The sequence below is a fragment of the Malania oleifera genome, chromosome 1 (assembly GCF_029873635.1).
Source record: "Malania oleifera isolate guangnan ecotype guangnan chromosome 1, ASM2987363v1, whole genome shotgun sequence".
Taxonomy (NCBI): Eukaryota; Viridiplantae; Streptophyta; class Magnoliopsida; order Santalales; family Ximeniaceae; genus Malania; species Malania oleifera.
The window spans coordinates 28,307,415-28,328,984 of NC_080417.1; the positions used below are offsets into that span (position 1 = coordinate 28,307,415).

At 35.3% G+C, this 21,570-nt stretch overlaps 1 protein-coding gene across 1 annotated transcript in view; it reads right to left on the reverse strand.

Moving 5' to 3' along the window:
• Window positions 1-3,698: 3,698 nt before the first annotated feature.
• The window catches only part of LOC131151807 (aminopeptidase P1), a 73,022-nt gene continuing 55,150 nt past the window's right edge, over window positions 3,699-21,570 (reverse strand). The window contains exons 9-16 of the mRNA XM_058103230.1: window positions 17,894-17,960; window positions 16,072-16,206; window positions 15,837-15,917; window positions 13,652-13,706; window positions 13,312-13,416; window positions 13,146-13,217; window positions 12,062-12,186; window positions 3,699-4,018 (exon numbers count right to left, since the gene is read on the reverse strand). Of these exons, the coding sequence (XP_057959213.1) occupies window positions 3,857-4,018; window positions 12,062-12,186; window positions 13,146-13,217; window positions 13,312-13,416; window positions 13,652-13,706; window positions 15,837-15,917; window positions 16,072-16,206; window positions 17,894-17,960 (802 nt within the window). The 3' untranslated portion in view covers window positions 3,699-3,856. The remainder of the gene's footprint in view (window positions 4,019-12,061; window positions 12,187-13,145; window positions 13,218-13,311; window positions 13,417-13,651; window positions 13,707-15,836; window positions 15,918-16,071; window positions 16,207-17,893; window positions 17,961-21,570) is intronic.

Consider the following 21,570-nt stretch of genomic DNA (forward strand, 5'->3'; position numbering starts at 1 on the left):
AAGGGGGTTCTATGGAGAATCAATATGGAATGTCTACCGCTTGGTACCCAAGGACAAGTTGTGACGTCCAGGATATGTCAAAGGTCTCTCATGATGATATAATGAGGTGTTTCAACAGGCAATAAAGTGGACCCTCAGTTGTTAGTTTTGTTGAAGACTATGCAGGGGGCTTTGGTGATATAAGGCTTGCAAAAGCTTTTGTGTTTACTATTGCGGGAAGGTTTTGTTGGAAGCCTAGGGTGAAGTCTTCGGGTGTTACATCTACAACTATATCGAGGTTGATGGTAGAAGTTGAAGTTGCCATCGAAAAATTCAAGTAGCGTTGCTTAGATTTGGTGTTTGTCTTGAGTTGCCAGACAGGAGGCGGTCCCAACCTAACGTCTCAAGTTCAAGGTGGAGCAGCGGATTCATGTTTTTCGGTTTCTCCTAAGGTGCGTGTGTTCGCCAAGGTGGAGTTTGTTGTGAATTATGTCTCACATACTAAGGGAAAGCATGAAAGAAATCAAGGTGTAGCAGAGCATAGGGAAACCGTCGACAGTTAGTATGAACTTTCAGAGAGTTTTCTCTCGGCATCCGAAACCGTCGACGGTTTTAGGAAAACCATCGATGGTTTGGCTCAGAGCAATCTGTGCAGATTTTGAATTTTGAATAATTTGGACATTATTTTGGTTGGGTTTTGGGGGGAAAGTTCCGAGGAGGCTTATATATACACAGAATACGTTGTATATGGTGTGCCTTTGTGCCTTGGTGTGCTTTTGTGTCTTTTGTGTGTCAAGGGTGCCAAGTGTGGTTGAAGAGAGAATTGAGAGAATTCATGTATTGTTCATGTAATTTGGACAAGAAGATAGAGAATTCTTGTCATTTGCTCCCATGAATGTAGGATTTTTCGAACCACGTAATTCCTAGTGTCATTGTTCTTGTTATTACTTTATTTACTTATTGTGGTTGTGGAATTAATTTTATATATTCATTATTTAGACTGTTGGATTCTTTATATTTGAACCTTCACACAAATTGTTATTCCACTGTGCATTGTTTGAGGACTTTTACACAACATTTGCTTTCACTTTCATTAGCTCAATATCTATAATATTTACAGAATTGATGGAGGCTTGATTGAATTACCCCATTTCCATGTATCCATGGGCAGCCAAGTAACACTTAGTACTCTTAACATCAATGACATTGAACAGGGTACTAGCAGTTAGATCTTAATTCAAAGGTCCAAATGGATCATTACAGATAGCAATTCCACCAAGTTGAAGCCTTGAATCATTAATCGAATATAAGGCTATTTGTGCATTGATATTTTAAGTTTATTTATTATTGCTTCAAGCATGATGTCACTGTGGACCCATTATCAATGGAATTCAATTCACTTTTACTTTTTAACATATTTAGACACATATATTTGTTGATTGCAAGGTTTTATGCCTAACGATATATCTCCATCAAATGATGAAATAAAGACATAACACGTAACACACATGCCCTTTTTTTCTTTTACTTCTAAGGTAGAGGGTAGTTGAAGTGAATATTCCAAGCTTTTAAGTAGTGATCAGAGCATTGTGAATGTTTTTTGGGTATAACATAGTTCTTTTTACATACATTGTGCATTATTGGAGAGTGCAATTTAACTAAAACTCAAAATTAATGCATTTTATTTTTTTTTTTACTCGAATGCTTTGCTTTGTTAATGGGTCTTTTGGAGAATAAATCAATGTCTTGACAATTTTTGCAAAAAAAAATAAGGATTTTTGGTTTCCATTTTTAGAATATGAATTTTGAAACTCAAATTTGAATTTGAGTAGATTTAGACAAATCTTAATACAATTTTATATTACATTTTATCCAAATTTAATTAAAACCCTATTTTTAACATCTCTCCAATCATAAGGTTATGCTTCAAGAAACCATGTAGTAAAGGGAGGCTAGGTCTCTCTCAACATGCAATTCCCTCACTCTCTTCCTCCTCATCCAGAATACGAATAGGAGATCTATTCAATTATTTTGATAATGTACATTCATATCATCAAGGAGATTAAGCTTCAGACCAATTGAAATTCCCACATTAACTGTGATTCTACCTGCTCCTCACCATGAAAATCTTCTGTCTTGATGATCCTTTGGGTACCTACTCCTCAACCAGGAATCACTTGAAAGTTGTTTTCTCCAAAAGTCAATTGGTGTTCAACCATCTTTTAAGATGAATATCCCCAAGCATGCCTCCATTTGCTGCACCATTTATAACAAATTAATTGGCGACTCTTCGTGGAGTTTTATTTGGGGAAAAGTTGAATTGAAGACATGCCATTTGTGTAAAAATGCTTATGAAAGCAAAAACCACCTTTTCTCTGATGTTCTTTGTCCACCACAAAGCCTTTGAGGAAATCCATTGCCTCTATCACTGCTCTTAACTAGGAAGAGAAAAATCACTTGAACTGCATAGTCTAAACACCTTTGGAAGGCTACAAATATTGCCTTGCGAACTCATTCACTCTTCCCAAAGTCATCGTCCAGAGGCTCCATGTCGAGATTTGTTGATTGCTTTCTCTTTAATGTTTTTTTTAGAGGCTAAATCCCACGATCTTCATTTAATCTCTCTATCTTTTTTCCTCTCATGCTAATATATTCTTCTTAAAAATATTTCTTACAAATCTCATTCATAAGAGTGAGATATCTGCAATCATAAGAATATTTTTACTTGGCTTGTTATGTAAGATCCTTTTTTTTTTTTGGAAAAAAAAAAAAAAAAAAACAATTATATAGAAAATAATCATATTTTTCAGCATAAAATTTTGCTAAAAACATGTAACAAATTTATTCTGTCCTACAAATTTCAACCCTAATAAATGAAAAAAAAAAAAAAATTTTGAGTCCATGTTTCTTTTTTTGTTGTTTTATATTTTTAATGGTATGATAATTTATTATAAACGCACTAATACTGTGTAATTATACTACATTATGGAGACATTAATATCCAACCGACCAAGCCCCAAAAATGGATGCCTATATGAGAAATTAACAAGAGACATGCCTACTAAGAAATTAATGGTGCAATAATTTATTATAAATGCAATATATGCGTAATAAGGAGGATCATTATGGGAATATTAATATCCAACATGACAGGAGACTAGCTCATTAGAAGTGCTTTTGCTGCATAGCCTATTAGACTATGTAAAAGAGAAAAGTACTCCAAATTTGGACTAAAAAAATATGTCTATAACATTAAACTTTTGAAAATCTCATTCTCAAATCTCGTCATTGTAACTCTTGAAAATATACTCAAAATTCACATGTCCATGTTTGGTTTAACATAAAAGTTCTAACCAATATTTAAAATAAAAAAACAAATGACTTCATACCTCGATGCATATGTGACCAATAGACGAGGAGTAATATATTTTTTAACATAAAACCTACAAAGGTAATGCGCTTAATGTCTCAAAAATCATAAATTAAAAAGGATACTAAGGGAGATACAAATTATTTATTATTGTGTAACCCAAAATGGGAAAAGGAAAAAAAAAAAAAAAAAAAAGGTGAAAAACAACCAACTCTTGGGTGGAAAATGAAGGCAGACGTTCTGTTTTCTACCGCATGGACTGCGGAAAGTGAGTTTTTTGAGCTCATATGGAATCCACAAAAAGAATATATACAGGCGCATCATAATACTGATTGTCAGACACATGGGATACCTTACGAAATGTCCATTTATTAATGATTTTTTATTGAACACTTAAATAAATTAACATCACACACAACAACTATGACGACTTAATCTTTGGTGGACATGTGAGGAACTAGAGTATTAAATAAGAACACCAATGCATAAATGCTCATTATTGAGTGTTCAAGCCCTCACAGGTTCGGTCGCTTTCTCCAGCCATGCCATCTCTGACTCGTTCAAATAAGGGGCCAAAATTTTCCTACATTTTGAATGGTATGTGTTCAGCCAATCTATCTCTTCCTGCATTAGGAGGCTGAAATCAATCAACTTCTTCTGGTATGGGGCCTGCGTATCAGACTGGATATTAGATATTAACCCAATAAAATAATTAAATAAATAAAGCAGCTACTTAAATTATTTCAAAGTTAGAACTCAGCTCAGCTTATCTGCAAATTTACAAGAATATCCTTTACGTTCAGATTTTAATTTGAGGAAAGGAAAATTTTCAAATTGTATTATCCAGGTTAAAGACAAGCCCAGTCACTGTCACTAAAATAAATCTAATTCAGTTGTAAAATATGAGAACCAGTAATATTAACAAGCTTCAGAAAGAGAAATGAAAGAAAACAAGAATCAAATACTTCTTATCTTGAAAGATTGATTTTACAATGCTATAAAATTGGTTCGCTTATATAGAAACAATGACCAATTACAACTTGACATTTGGACCACTAAGATTATGAACAAATAAACTAATTTAACTACCCATAACAGCTATAACAGACTTCTAGTAAACTCTTAACACCTCCCCCGCTCAAGATGAGAATGGATATTAATCATTCCCATCTTGTGAATAAGATGATGAAAAATTAGTGAACCAAGAGGCTTGGTTAATATGTCAGCTCATTGATGTTTAGAAGGAATATGTATGATTTGAATTAAGTCTTCTTGTAACTTTTCTCGAACCAAATGACAATCCAATTGAATATGCTTAGTCCTCTCATGGTGCACAGGGTTAGAAGCAATTTCAGAGGCTGGTTTACTGTCAGTGTATAACAAGGCAGCTTGATAATGTTGAACATTTAAATCAGCTAGCCGATGGATAAGCCATTGAATTTCACAGGTGGTTGTAGCTAAAGCCCTGTATTCAGATTCAGCAGATGATCTGCTGACTGTAGCCTGTTTCTTGGATTTCCATAAAATAAGCGAGTCTCCAATAAAAACTGTGAACCCAGTTACACTTCTTCTAGTGTCCAAGCAGCCACCCCAATCATTATCTGAATAAGCTTTCAGATGAAGAGACGAATTTGCAGACAAGAAAAGTTCTTGACCTGGTGTAGCCTTAATATATCTGAGTATCCTTTTGGCAGCTCGAAGATGTATTATACTTGGATTAGCCATAAACTGGCTCAGTGCTTGAACAGAGTAAGCTATGTCTGGCCAAGTGATAGTCAAGTACAACAAGCAATCTATGAGTCGTCTATATGATGCAGGATCATTTAGAGATGGTAAAGAATCTGTTGCACTAAGTTTCAGATTTGATTCCAGAGGAAAAGCTGCTGGTTTACAACTAGAAAACCCACTATCTTGTAAAATATCCAGGGCATATTTTCATTGAGAAAGAGTAATACCTTTAGCTGATCTAGCAATTTCCAAACCCAAAATGTATTTTAGCTCACCAAGATCCTTGACGGTAAAGGAATCAAGGAGAAATTGCTTGACTGAATTAATTTGATCAAGACTATCAGATGCAAGAATTACATCAACAACATAAATGAGTAAAGCTATAAAAGCTGAGGGAGTTTGTTTGATGAATAAAGAAGAATCTGATTTTCCTCGAGTGAAACCAAGTTGCATCAAAAAATGAGAAAGTTTGGAGAACCATTGTCTTGATGCTTGCTTCAGTCCATAGAGACTCTTTTTGAGCTTGCAGACACGAGGGTCAGTAGCTGAAGAATAGCCTGGTGGCAATTGCATATATACTTCTTCATTAAGATCTCCATGCAAGAAAGCATTATTAACATCTAATTGATGTAAATGCCACTGTTTGATAGCAGCAACAGCAAGTAAGACTCTCACAGTTGTCATCTTAGCAACAGGAGAATAAGTATCAAAAAAATCTAAGCCCTCTTGTTGAGTGTAGCCCTTTGCCACTAGTCTAACTTTATACCTTGCAATTGTGCCATCAGCATTAAATTTGACACGATAAACCCATTTACAACCTATTGCAGTCTTGTTTGGAGCTAAAATAGCAAGATCCCAAGTTTTGTTTGATCCAAGAGCCTTTATTTCTTCTGCCATAACAGTTTGCCATCGAGGATGAGAAATGGCTTGTTTGAAGGTTTTGGGTTCAAAAGTTGAAGTAACAGCAGCAACAAAAGCTTTATATCTAGGGGATAATTGAGAAGTGGAAAGAAAATGAAGAATGGAATAAGGCTTACCTTGAGTAGAAGTGGGAGATGATTGATAAAGTGAAGTTGTTTGGGCCATATTACTACAATAGAAATTTTGTAAGTATGCAGGAGGATTTATCCTTTGAGAGACCTTCTGAGATTTTCAGTTTGAGTGGTTTTAATTGCAGTGTTTTCTTCTTGAGGAGTTGATGTAAGAGGAAGTAAAAAATTATTGGGTTCTGAAGATTCAAAAAACTGAGAAAAATTGGGAAAGACAAAAGGTGTATGAATTGTGTTTGGTATGGAAAAAAATATAGATTCATGGAAAACTACATTTCTGGAAATAAAAGTTTTGAGAGTAACAAGATCCAAAAGTTTATATCTTTTGATATTTGGTGGATATCCTAAAAAAATGCATTTTGAAGCTCTTGGTTGGAATTTTCCTCTATGAGCTGTAAGCGTGCTAGCAAAACATAAACACCCAAAAACTTTAAGATAATTGTAATCTGGATGTGTCTGAAATAAAAAGAAGTATGGTGTTTGATTGTTGAGAATATAAGAAGGGGTTCGATTTATAAGGTGTGTTGCTGTCAGCACACAATCTGTCCAATAAGAAAGTGGCAGTTTTGACTGAAAAAGCAAAGATCTAGCAACATTAAGAAGGTGTTGGTGTTTTCTTTCGACTCTACCATTTTGTTAGGGTGTTTCAACACGAGACAATTGATGTATTATGCCATGGTCATTATAGAAATCACGCATGTTAAACTCTTGGCCATTATCAGCCCTTAGAATTTGAATAGTTGTTTGGAATTGAGTGTGAACATAAGAAACAAATTTTGTGAGAATGGTACGAGTTTCTGTTTTGGTTTTCATGAGGTAAAGCCAAGTAAATCTTGAATAGTCATCTACAATTGTTAAGAAATAATGAAAACCAGAATATGAAACAGTTGATAAGGGACTCCAAATATCACAATGTACTAACTGAAATGCTTTATTCGAATAGCTATTTGATACAGGGAATGAAATCTTCTTTTGTTTTGCTAAAGGACAGACTTCACAAATATGATTCTGAGGTGCTGATACATTAGAATCTATCTCACTAATGATTTTTAATCTGTTAGGTGGAATATGTCCTAGTTGAAGATGCCAAATATCAGCATTGGTGTTACAATTATATGCTAAAGGAACAGAAGATGCACAATTGAAATCAGTTTTGCTCCTTGCTGGAACAGAAGGTTGTTGTAGGTGATACAGGCCAGATTTCACTTCAACAAGGCCAATCATCTTCCAGCTGATTAGGTTCTACAAAATACATTTGGATTGAAGAAAAAACAAACCAATGGAATTATCTTTAGTAAGCTTTGAAGCAGATATGAGATTAACATTAAATGAAGGAATGTAAAGGGCATTATGTAAGGTAATATCAGTTGAAGGATTTACATTTCCAATAAAGACAACAGGAGCAGAATGGCCATTTGGTAAATAGACCACAGATGATTGCTTTGGTAAATGAATGGAATTGAAAAAGTGGGGAGAACAAATCATATGATCTATTGCTCTTGTATCAATGATCCATGGAGAACTATTTTTGTCGGTAGAGACAATATGACATGATATAATACCTGATGTAGAAGCAGTATTTGTTGTGGAATTGGAACTTATGGGTGTATGAGACAAACTATTTGCAAGTGACAGCAAGTTTTGAATTTGCTCTTGAGAAAATATGTTTGAGATGCTTGAATTTGACTCCAAAGAAGAAACAACATTCGCATTCGGCAAATTGATGTTTATATTTCCTTGTTGAACAGGAAAAATTTTCTTTCCTCGTGACCCTTTCCATCCAGGTGGGTATCCAATTAAGTGGAAGCACTTGTCTGCAAGATGGCCAGTATATCCACAATGAGAACAAGTGACATGTCCTTTGGCTTTTGGTTTTGTAAAGCGAGTACCACTCGTAGCAACAGGCCTCCGTGTTTGTGCAGCAACCATTGCATGAGAGTCTATGGAAATACCAACAGCACTAAATAAAGACCTTTGGCTTTCTTCTTGCAATAATAAGGAAAACACTTTGCTCATAGAAGGCAAAGGTGATTGAAGAAGTAACTGACTTCGCATCATAGAATAAGAATCATGCAAGCCAATGAGAAATTTCATCACAAAATCTGATTGCTGCCTGTCTAAAAAATTCTTTAAAAGATTGCAAGAACACTAGTTGAGAATTCCACATCTGCAGCTGGGAATTGGCCTATAACTGATATATTCATCCCAGAGGGTCTTGAACTCATTAAAATGGTCAGTAACTGATCTTGATCCTTGAGAAATTGAACTAAGAGACTTTTCTAGAATAAAGACTCTTGGACCATCACTTCAAAGATATCTTGTCTTGAGTTCTTCCCAAATATCATATGCAGTTGTGAAGTACAGCAGACTCCCACGAATTTCTTTTGCTGTAGAATTCATTAACCAAGATAAAACAAGATTATTGGCTCGCAACCAAGCAATTTGAGTCCGAGAATCACTAAGATTAGATTGAGGCAAAGTACCATCTATGAATGCAATCTTGTTTTTAACTATAAGAGCAATAGAGATTGATCTACTCCATGCAACATAGTTTTCACCGGTTAAAATTTCTGAAACTAGGAGAGCTCCAGAATTATCCGATGGATGCAAGTAATAAACACTTGAAGAATCATCCAATGGATTTCTTGAATAATCATCAACATTTGCCATAGAAACAGAATGTAAAGAAGATTCAGTTTCCACCATAGAAAAGAAAAAAAAAAAAAATTGCAGAAAATTTGAAGAAGGCAGCAGAAATTGAATTAACCAATCTCTGAAATTCGAAAACCCCTTTGGCTAATCACAGCTGCTCTGTCTGTAATTACTTTTCTCTTCCCCGGTTTCCGGCAAGAGAATTGATGAACTGTGATAACTTTTCTCTTCCCTGGTTTCCGGCAAGAGAATTGATGAAGACGACAGTGCTTCCTCTGCAATTATCGTCTTCTGCAGAATTCAATGTACTATGCAGTGCTCTAACACCATGTAAAATATGAGAAGCTGTATATTAACAAGCTTCAGAAAGAGAAATGAAAGAAAACAAGAATCAAATACTTCTTATCTTGAAAGATTGATTTTATAATGCTATACAATTGGTTCACTTATATAGAAACAATGACCAATTACAACTTGACATTTGGACCACTAAGATTATGAATAAATAAACTAGTTTAACTACCCATAACAGCTATAACAGACTTCTTGTAAACTCTAACATCAGTCGCCGTACTTTAATTTCTGCACGTCTGTTAAAGAGAGTAAAGGGACGGAGTGCTGCGCTGGTGTCTTAGTCAGCAGCCCTAAGTGTCCAATCAACATCCATTTGTCATGTTCCCGTTCTTTTTTCTTCTCTGACTCTTCTTCTTTCTTCTTCTTCTTCTTCTTCTTCTTCTTCCTTGGTCTTTAACTCCACGTTCTATACACAATGCCACCCCCCCCTCCCCCCTCCCCCCTCCCCTCTCTCCAACGACAACTACAATTATCTATGCTGCCTCCTCCTCCTTCATGAGAAGCATCAGTAGTCACCACTACTTGCCATCGAGCACGAAGAGCAGCTGGGAGATCTCAGCAGCGAGTAGATCCAGCTCCATAAACTCTGACTCAAGCACCACCTCACTATTTCCCACAATCTCCCACCTACTACTTTTATTGCTTCTCTCTTTTTTTTATTTTTATTTTTTTTTCCTTTTTTTTGTGTGGTTGACTATTTCCCTATAAAAGGTGAGATGGAAATTGATCCATCTCCGAAGTTGGCCAAAAAATTGTAGAGACAATAGAGGCTCATACCACCCCTGGTGCCCCTCAGAACTTCCCATGCTGCATGAAGGCAATATGGGAGCATCCAAGCTTGCTCTTGAGAAACATTTTGCCCTCCCTCACTATTCCAATTCTTCCAAGGTCGCCTATGCTCTTCAAGATACAATCTTTAAATATTTAAAAAAAATTAAAAATCATTAAAATTTTATTCATGTTCATTGGTAGGTGTAACTCACTTTTTATTGGATTGTCATACTGCGTGCTTGTTTTTTTTTTTTCAGTTATAAAGTTTATAATGATATTAATGGATTTTACTAGTGCTGTGTTTTGTTCTTGCTCCTTGAAGGGCCTATGGAGCTTGTTATTTTAGATGGTCTCACTACAATGATTTTGAACCACCAATTGTCCATTCATTTGAGTTTCTTTTCTCGTCAGTCTTAAAGTTTTCATCTCTCTAAAGCTTTTATTACAATGTTGTCTTTGTATTTTGGGTGCTTATTTTTCAAAGAAAGTTATGTAAAATTATCAAAGGAAAAATCTCACAAGGAGTTTAATTAGATGTATGACCTTCTAATTGGAATAGCAGCTTTAGCTTCAATTAACAATCTGTAAATTAACCATGTTCCCGTGCCTAGTAAATTTGTTTAAACTTTTCCCGATTAGAAGGCATGCTTTTGCTTATGTTTTATGAATTCATAGACTTGTTTCCATTAAGGCCTGGTTTTTCTATGTTTGACTTCTCCCGCAACTCTGCCTTACTACAAGGAACGGTGTTGCAGGAATAGTCCTTCCAATCGGGCAGCAAGATTGTAAAGCTAGATGGATCCTTCGAGATGCATGAGCCAAAGGAGTGGCACAGAGATGGCGTGGCATTGAACTGTGAGGAAGCCCCATTGGATGTAACATTAAGAATGGCGGAAAGGTTGAGGACTTGAATACCAAGAGCTTGCTTTTGATTAGTGAGCACCGCCTTGGTACTCCCGATCGTTGCCACCATCATCTTCTCAGTTGGCCACGGCCTCCAAGAGTTTGTCCACCGAGGAGTTCACAAAGCTAGATCTACTCGTCGCCAAGATCCAACGGCTTCTCCCAACCATCGTTGTTGAACACTGGCGGCTATGGGTGCTTCTTGGCGAAGGAGGCAGCATAGGTTATAGGATTAAAGAAGAAGAATGAATGAATATCTTAAAGAAGAAGAAGAAGAAGAAGAAGAATAGATGGGGGAAACAGGGAACGGATGATAACTAGTCACTTGGGGGCTGCTGACTGGGATGTCAGCGCAACATTTTGCCAACTCTCTTTAACAAGTGTTGGAGTTTGAATGACATCGAACCAATTCCAAAAGTTGGATGATTTCAACTGTACAAATTAAAGTACAGTGACCAAATTAGATTTAAGTGACAAGTTCAGTGACCACACTTGTCTTTAACCCTATTCTCTTCATTTATAAAATACCATTCAAAATGAAATTTTGTTCTATTTTGATCATAAATTAATAAAAGCTAAATATTAGTAACATGCAAAATCAAATTCTTGTCCATTAATTTCCCATATGTTTTATTCTCTACTTCATTTCCTTTGACTATTAAACATGAAAATGTGCATTCTTCATATTTTTCTCTGTTTGAAATCAGAAAATATTAGAGAATGAAAAGGAAAATATTAAAGAATTTACATTTTCATATTTGGTTATCAAGGAAAGTGAAGGAAAAAATAAAGAATATATCAAATTGATGAACAAATGTTTTCTTTTACACAAAATTAATATTGATTCTTTTTATAATTTTTAATCATATTAAAAGAAACTTTCATTTTTAATAGTACTTAATATAAAATAAAAATACAATGAAAAAATATTTTCTCCTTATTTTCCTTTTTTTCTTTTTCAAAAAAAAAAAATCCTTAATGCAAACAAACCCTTAATAATTTTCAAGTTCTAAACAAGTCAAATAGATATATACATACATATGTACATATATGTATATATGACACTACACAAACACTTCCCCTTTCCTTTCTCATTTTCTCTCCAACATTACGTTTTGGCATGCTTGTCATCTACTTTATATCAGTCAAGTTGCCAAAACAGCCTTCCTAAAGAAATTGAATTTTGAAAGGTCGTTGTAATAATAATAATAATAATAATGTAAGATAGACACTTGCATAAGGAAATCACACTTACCCATGTAATGTGCTCAAATGATAAGTAACCTTTGTCACCAAAATTGAATTCAGTATCAGCCTCTTTGACTATTAGCACATTCTCCAATCTTATGCCAAAGTTTCCGTCCTCGTAGTAACCAGGTTCTGTCAAATGCAATAATACCGGTATGAGATTCCAAGGAAAAAGGAGCGAGTCATTAATAAAAGCACGAGATAAAGGCAGCACCTCATTCAAAACCAAAAAACAATATGAGCCTTAGTTAAAGACGCTACTATTTTATTGTATCCTAGGGCCCACTGGAAAATGAGCAAAGTCTAGTTAGTAAAATAACAGCCGATGTTTTGTATCTAGTAGTTTGGAATTCAAACGTTAAATTTGAATGTGTATTTTGAATAAAAAGCAATACAAATTTGTATCAAGTTCTTCTAAATCCACACAAATTTAAATCGAAAGTCCAAAATCTGTCCCAAAACACAACCTATGAGATTTTTTTCATTTCATGTTTCTTGGTCACGTGGATTTTCGTTTAAACAAATCCTGGAAAAAGCGTAACCTAGCAAAATAAAAGGTAAAAGCTCAAAAGAAACAAGTCTGCATGCATGTACAAACAACAATTTGGAATAGAATAACAAAATAATTAAAGAAATACATCTTAATGAGTGAGAAGACCTCTAAGGGCTTATTTAGGACAGTTGAGAGAAATGAGATTTTGTAGTACAAAATTGCTCTCATGGTAGCATGTAACTCTATGTTTAATATGTTGGATGGATTGAAAAACTATGATGAATATGTAGAATTATGTAGGCCAATTCCATTACATTCCATTCTATTCTTACCTGCCAAAACAAGTAATAAGAATTCAGTTGGAAAGTACTCTTAGCATAAACTCAACTTTCAAGGATGCTTCGATAACCAACCAATCAGTACATACAAATAAAAATCCTAAACGTTTGCAATCTTAGATGCTTCCAGAGTTCAATGAAAGGATGTAGCCAGTAAGATGGCCAAAATTATATGATTGGGACTCAAAGCTCTGTCAGTTTGATGTTTAAAGAAGAAAAAAAAGGTTATGGAACAGATGCAATCAAACTGTGAAACTTACCATCCGTCACAGTCATAGAGGCTTGTAAAGGAACATTCCGAGCCTGTGGTCTGAAACTAATCAAATGTGGCCCTGCTCAATATAGAACAGTAGAATGGAAATACAATAATTAACTCACATAAAAATTGTATATACAAAATAGAAAGAGGCAATCACTTCATATTACCTTCATGAACATTAAGATAAGACCCAATTCCATGACCGGTCCCATGTCGATAATCAAGTCCATACTTCCACAAAGGGATTCGAGCAAGAATATCAAGAGCATGTCCTGAAAAAAGCAATTTACAATTACAGAGAAAATTCAAATATAACAAGATGGAAAAGCTATCTTGACTTGAAGTTGGGACAAATATAGAAGCTCAAATGCTTACAAAATTGTTCAACACTGTGAGCTTTCCCCCAAGGATCTAATCCACTACATGGTCCTTGGAGGCACCCTTCTACAGGCTAAAACAGGTTAATAAACAATGAAATAAAACAAATGATATAAAAAATTTTCATACCATTAGTTCCATTAGGAAACCGAGCATTACCCAAAGCAATATGACTCTTGAGAACCTGCATACAACCCAGAAAATCAACATCTTAAGAACTCAACATATAAGACCTAGCCAAAATAGCAGAACATCTATATAATTAACAAGAACCAAAATTATTTGCATATATTTTTGGAAAAATTCCTTTCCAATGTACAATGAATTAGAATCAATCCCTAGAATTTCATTTCAAACAAAATGTAATTTTGGATTTGAAAACATCCATTTGGATAGGATGATATCTGGATATCAGGCCACTCCAATATACAGAATGGGATCAAGAATATTGGAACACGGAATGCAACATACTCTGAAATGGGATCAAGAATACTGGAACACGGAATGCAACATACTCTGAAATGCCATACAATATAGGTACATTATAAACCAAAGTCTGCTATAGAAGCTTTTTGGTTTTGAAACTTGCAACTCGTGTTGCCATGCTTTTTGCTCCGAGTTCTGCTCATGAGCGGCTCAGGAGCTCGGCTTAGTGAGAGCTCGTTTGGGATTTTTTATTATATAAATAAGTGATTCCTGAGCTCAATTTTTAGCCCCGTTTAACAAAAGAGCCAACCCTGAATACAGTCGGGCTCAGCTCGTTCATGCTTGTGAGCAGTTCAATTAGGCTTGGTAATGAGCTCGATTTTATATTTAATTCTTAAAATATTTTCTTTATTTAAGTTCATTAAGTATTGCTTCACATAAGTCAACAAAATAAACTCAAAAAAACTAATAATTATTAGTTTATTTATTAAGTAGTTTATTTATTAATTAAACAAACGTGAAATAAAGGAGGCTAATATAGAAGAGGCTTCACCCAAGAAGATTTTCAATCTACCGATGTGGGATAGGGAGTTGAAGTGGGGAGAAAGAGAAAGCATGGGGAGAGAGGCATAGAGCTGCACCCTAGATGTTTTTCAGCTTTTGTCCCGCACCAGAAATCCACAATATATTTGCCTCAACAGCTTATAAAATCTTTTGCCCAGCTACCCATTTGCTCCACCTTCATCATGGTTGCAGGCCAGCCCCATTGCAGGCCTGCTTAATGTTTTATTACAGTTGTGGGCTTCTTCTTTTTTTTTTCTGATTAGGTTATTCTTGGGTATTTTGAGATGTATTTGGGCCTCTTTATTGATGGCTTTAATACTCCATTTTAAGCCCAGCTAGCCATGAAAGGCCTTTAAAATTTAAAAAATTAAGTTGGCTGGGCTTGGTTTTGTTTGGTTTGTGGTTCAAAGTTTAAACCAAGCCGAGCTTGGGTGAAGCCAGAGCTTGTGATTAATTTTTCGAGTCGAGCTTGACCTTAATTTTTGGAGCTCGAATTGAACCAAGCCCGAGCACGAGCCCGAGCCTGAGCCCGAGCCGTACTATTCTTTTTTACGAGGCAATCCTGAACATGTGAAAGCTCAGCTCAGCTCATTTGCAGCCCTAGTGGCACCCTCCTCCAAAATGAAATGACAATAACATAGTGCATACAAACATAAATTGGTCATGGAATTCAATGGTTCTATTACGCCATAATTTAAACTGGGACATTCCACAAGGAAATTATGTTTGTGTTAATGCTGTGTATGATGATGGCTAATGGTATGCAATTTGCATCATCATAACTCACAAGATCAATCCATTTTCTCACCTCATGTAATTTATTAACTAAAGTCATTTTACAGCATGTAGAAGTGCTAATTTAGATAACTTTCAATTTGACAAGCACACCAGACTGTGATCAGAAAACTCCATTGTACATTTTAATGTTACTTTTACAGTTAGAAAAACGTAATTACTTTTACAGTTAGAAAAACGTAATTACTAGCAGGCTTATGTTTGTAACTAAAAGAAATGCTCCCAAGCATTTTCATGCATTCGCATTTCTATGTATTCAGAAATATTTACATTGATTTCTTGCATTTTGTAAAACTGAAGAAACAGACACCTGCCCAACAGACAATAACAAACATTGTAAAACAACATTTTGCTCAGTACTTGAGACTCCAGAGTCACCTTTACTACCATGAACGGTGTTTCTCATTAACCATCAGAAAATATCTATGAATAAGAATTCTGGAATGGGAATAAACCCATTTAAAGATAAAATGAAATACAAAACAAATAATAAAGCATTCTCAAAAGAGAGCAATGAAAGCCAATTTACCGCAGTATAGCATGTTTTCTCATGTGCTGAAGGTTTTCCAAAGTGAACTGTTCGCGTTATATCAGTTGTTCCATCTTGATACTTCAAAGATACCATCACCATTATCATTAAAAAAATAAAATAAATAAAAAATCAGAAATAAATTAGTTAAAATACACAATTGATAGTTGATGCCATTACACTGGTTACATCAACAAACAGCTGTATGCCAGAGAATTCAAGATAGTTGACAAACCTGTGCGCCTGAATCAAACAGATAGATGCTATCCGGATCAAACTCAGAACATTTTTCAACATCAGGCGCATAATGGATAATTGCCGCATTTGGACCAACAGACGATATAGTAGGAAAACTTAACCCTCTAAAATTCTGCATAAAAAAAAAAAGGATGGGGATGACCTTCAGCCCTAATGAACATAATAAACAAAAAAATTACCTTATGTATGAACTACTGTGGTGCTTCCATAAGACTCAAGTTAAAGATGCCGAAAGATGGGCTAATAACTTTATTACATCATCCTAAAGCATGTCAAAAGTTTTGCTCTTGAGAGCTAATGCAATATTAACTTCAGCAACTTGAAACATGTAATGAAAAAGGATGGAGATTACGAAAGAGTATCTAGAAAATATTAAAAAAAATATATACTACTTGGTTTAAAAACCAAACTTTGATGTCTCCAAAAGCATACAAAACCAAACATAAAAAAAAATGATAAAGCAGGTTCTTATTCTTTCACCTGCTTAAATTACCCTTCACAACACTCCTCCACCCAACAAAGTAAATAAATAAATAAATAATAAAGAAGCAATCACATTACAGAAATCCATTTCTGTACGTTAAAAATATTAACTCCTTGAAGCAATTTTTTTAAGTAATTATTTCTTTTCACCATTACCAATAATAAAGTCTGACTCCAACAGATGGCATATTTCCAGAACAATAGAGTCCATAAAATTTGAACAATAGTTTCTTAACATATAGTGCTCAAGTGTCTGAATGCTAGTTCCTCAAAAATAAAGTTTTTGTACAGATTATAAAAATGAGAAGTTTCATGCCCAGTTCATCAGCCTATCTAGCTCCGAAACAAGATAACCACTGAGCAAGCACCTTGAAGTGTGCTTCTAGAATATCAATTATTCTCTGTTCGAACTCCACAGTTTTACTAGGTTTCATTTCTCAACCTTCATGATTAGGCATGCGCATGTTTGGATCTGCACTTCTTGCACAATTGAAAGGCCATGCTTATGCGAAAATTTTGATTTTCATAAATCTGTGCTAGAAGAAGAAAAGTTGGAATCTCTTATGATATTAAACTATTCTAAAAGGATTCTTCTACACACTACTAGCACCTAATATGCTCTTACGATCCCTTTCTTTTACTTTTTATCCACTGTCTAGTTGCTCCTTCTACATCTTTCTATATGCTTCACCTTCTGTCCTCAAATTCTGTCTTCCAACTCTCCAAGCTGAGGGTACCCATTAAGTTTACAACTTAAGTTGCAACGTAGCACGTCTGAAATGCTAGATCCAACTGCTGGGATAAAACTTGCACAACAATTAAAAAAAAAAACTTATGGCAATTTAAAACGCATATTGTTCAAAATAACATGTTCATAAAGTTTATTGCTTCAAAAAGTGATAGCAAGGAAATATTTATGAAAATTATTTATACTGCACAAATGCTCATGACAAAGTGATTAAAAAGCTACTTGCTTCTGTAAATGATATAAAAAATTACATTAATTAAAAAAAAATCAAACATTACAAATTGCTACAAGCTGATACCTATGCAAATGCCATTAATGAAACCAGCCAAAACCACTAGAAAAACACATTACAAGTTCAAATTTTTATGCCATATGAAATATCTAAAAAGATACAACATATTTTTAATGTCATAAAATTGTTATGTAAACAAAAGCCATTAATGAAACCAGACAAAACCACTAGAAAAACACATTACAAGTTCAAATTTTTATGCCATATGAAATGTCTAAAAAGATACAACATATTTTTAATGTCATAAAATTGTTATGTAAACAAAAGCCAGTGTACCTCTTTTGATGCACGGAAAGACTCTAATTTATCACTTGCAGACACCTCAGTCAGTTTATTAGTTTCCCTGCCACAATGACAAATCATGATTACATCAGTGAAGTGCCACACTCAGAACAGTTTGCAGGTGTGGAGCAATATAGTTGGAAAGAGGTAAATACAGACATGCAAAATTTATCAAAAATTTTCCAATTGAAGAGGAAAAAACAGTGAATGTGCCAATAGGATGTGAAGCATTGTATCTCTGCTCATTCACTGCATGACAACTAAAGCAGAAGTCTATAAACTTGACACAGTACGGCAGTAGACCACATGGATTTCTTTTCAATACGGGCACCATTCTACCAGGTTGAACTATAGGTGTCAGTGTATGGTCCACATGCTAATTTGCCCCTCTTATAGTTTATTGTTGATGCATATACATAATCAACTAAGATCTACACTAACTAACAAAGTAAAATGCTCGAACAAAACCAACTTCTTTGGGCAGGTAATAATCTTCAGCGTTGAAAATTTGAAATTCCATCGACATAATATTCTCGAAAGAGGAAAACAATTGCTTGTAGGCATTAAAGAAGATTAAATTTTAAATCCAAGAGAAAAGAAACATCATCTCTGCAGTACGTACATAGGTATCTGACCACCTAATCATAAATTTTTATAGTTTCCCTGATAGGCTCAAAAAATGGTGGGTACCAATAAAATTTGGCAGCATATGATTTGGTATTAGCTGATACACACCACCAACATAAACAATAGAAAATCCCAAAAACCTACAAAATGGTATATCCGTATATGTTGAGTCGCCAATGAACCCAGAACCTAAGTTATTGAGTGGGAACCAAGAATAGGTTTCAGGGTTAATTTCATTTTGCCCCATAAAGTTTAGGGTCACTTTCAATGTCTCCTCTAAAAGTTTTTAAAAATTAAGCAATGTCTACCCCAATTTTAAATTAATTGCAACATTGCTCCCCCACCATCCAAATTAGTGTGAATTAATGGTTTAAATGATTTGACTTCAATTTGTTTCCCAAAGTTTGGGATCATTTTCAATGCCCCCCTTGAGTTATACTTCGATCAGACTCTATGCATTTCCAGTCTAACATAAATCCAACTCAGTTTTAGGCATGGGTTGTTTACTTTCAAGATAGGTTGGATTGGGCTTAACAATACTCGTATGTAAAACTTTTCTCAATTATAAATTCTAAACAGGCAAGCACCACTAGCTCCAAAGAATTCTCACCACCCAAGCATCCTCCCAAAATCGAACTTTGTTGCCATTCCCAACAATGAATCGGGTAAAGGGGGAAGAAAAGACAAGCAATCAAAGAGAAACTTTCCATGGACTTGCTTGAGAAAGACTGCCACTTCCTCTAGAGTCCCACCTATTCCAATGAGCCACTTGCTTACTTTTAATCACATTGTGCCATAAAGAATTAACCTCTAAAAGGAACCTCCACAATCATCAATCAAAGAGATGTTCTTGGAAACCACAATACCAAGCCCCAATCCTCCTTCCAAATTTCAGTCTACCAACAAGATGATCCCTCTTAATTCTCCCCAAAATCTGGAAAAAATCACGCATTAATCTCTCGAGGATTCTAGCAACACACTTGGGCACTCTAGAGAGAGAGAGAGAGAGAGAGAGTAAATAGGGACTTTAGAAAGGGCAAACAAGGGTGGTATGACCTCCTAAAGATAAGTACGTCCATTTTTCCACTCCCCCCAACATCCTGCAATCCCTCTTAACCATAGGATCTCAAAAAGCAACAAAGTTAGGGTCAGCACCGCGCTATAGATCAAGGTAGAGTGGGCACACCAAAGTAGCAACTGCACTAGGGCTGTAAACCCCTCTAAATCCCTACGCATCTACATTAATACTACCATTACACCTCCACCTTCTCCCTGCCAATAGTGAGACCTTTTATCACCTCCAAATCTTGAACATGCAAGAACATCCTAATAAGGATATCTACCACCACGGTAAAAAAGAATAAATACAGCAGATCCCCTTGCCTAAGACCCTAGAAGCCCTGAATCGCCTCTAGGCAAACCGTTGACAATAACAAAAATATTGGTCAAACTCAGAAAACATCTAATCCACTTTCTCCACACAGCCCCAAATCCTTTCCTACTCATTACGTATCCAAAAAAAAAAACCCAACCCACCCTGTCATAAGCCTTCACGAAGTCCAGCTTGAAGACAAGCTCTTTCCTGCACTCCTCCTCAAATTCTCTACCACCTCATTGACCACCAAGGCACCAACTTAAAATTTTTCTATCTTTAATAAAAGCATGCTAGCCATGATCACTGTCTCCTCCAAAACATTCCGCAACTTCTTAGAGAAAACTTTAGATAGAATCTGTATATGCTAGTGGCAAGGGTGATGGGCCTGAAATCATAAACATCTCTTTTCTTCGAGCCAAGGGTAAAGAAGGTAGCATTCACACTATTATCAACCCCACCATCCCTATAGAATTCCAAAAAAAAAAAAAAAAAAAAGAGGAGACTCATAACGTCCTCATGCAATACCTCCCAATTGTCCTGATAAAAAGTTATCATGAATTTGTGGAGCTGGGGGCTTCCCCCTATGCATCTCACACTGTTTTCCTAACTTAATTCTTCTTCAAAAGGCCTCTAGAGCCACTAAGCAAAGCTCACCTTGATGGACTCCATTTTTTTTTTTTTTTACAGCAAAAGAAATTTCATTAATAGGGAAAGAATTTACAAGGAGGGAGAATAAGACATCTCCCAAAGAAAATCTGGTTCAAACCAGAAAAATAAATAAATAAATAAATACATAAAATAAAAATAAACTGAAACAGAAAAGCAAGCCAACAAGTTCCTCAATCCCTATTTAAATCCTAAAAAACTTGCTTCCCTACAAATTCCAGACCTGACACACCACAAAGAAGCCATATTTTCCCACATTATTGACCAATTTAACTTTTACCCAAAAAATCCATGTGTACGCTCCAATCAAAGCCCTCCAACATCAACCTACAAGATGTTCATAGAATTTCTTAATCTCCTTTCCAATCTAAGTATGACCCCTTATCTATTCCCAAAATCTAACTCAAAATTCTTGAAAATCTTCTTCCTTCGTCCTTCCACTAACTACTCTATGAAAGAATCTTGAATTGCAATCCCCTTCTCCAACACAATTTGCCCTTGATTTATGACACTGACTCATGTCCTTCCCTGGTAAAACCTGAAGTATTTGGTGAATTGAAAAACCTAAAACAATAATAGGCCTCTCCCTCTATTTAAAATATATATCAAGTACATAACAATGATCTCAATACTCTCACAAACTCATGCCTACTAACATAGCAATAACGCATGCTAAAAGACCAAAATAACCAGCAATCCTTCCCCTCAATTTGGAGCATAGGTATCATATGCTCCTAGCTAGTTACAAATGAATTTAACACGAGAACCCACCAAAGCTTTTGTGAATAAATATGAAAATGCAATTACGACTTCATATGAGTGGTTGGGATGAGCTTATGCGCAAATTTTTCCCGAAAAAACTGACAATCAACTTCAATATGTTTTGGGTGCTCATGGAAAAAATTAGGTTGGAGGCAAGATGAATAGTCAATTCATTATCGCACATACGCTCCATAGATCGAGAAGGTAGACAACCAAGTTCTTCCAACAAGTTCTTCAACCA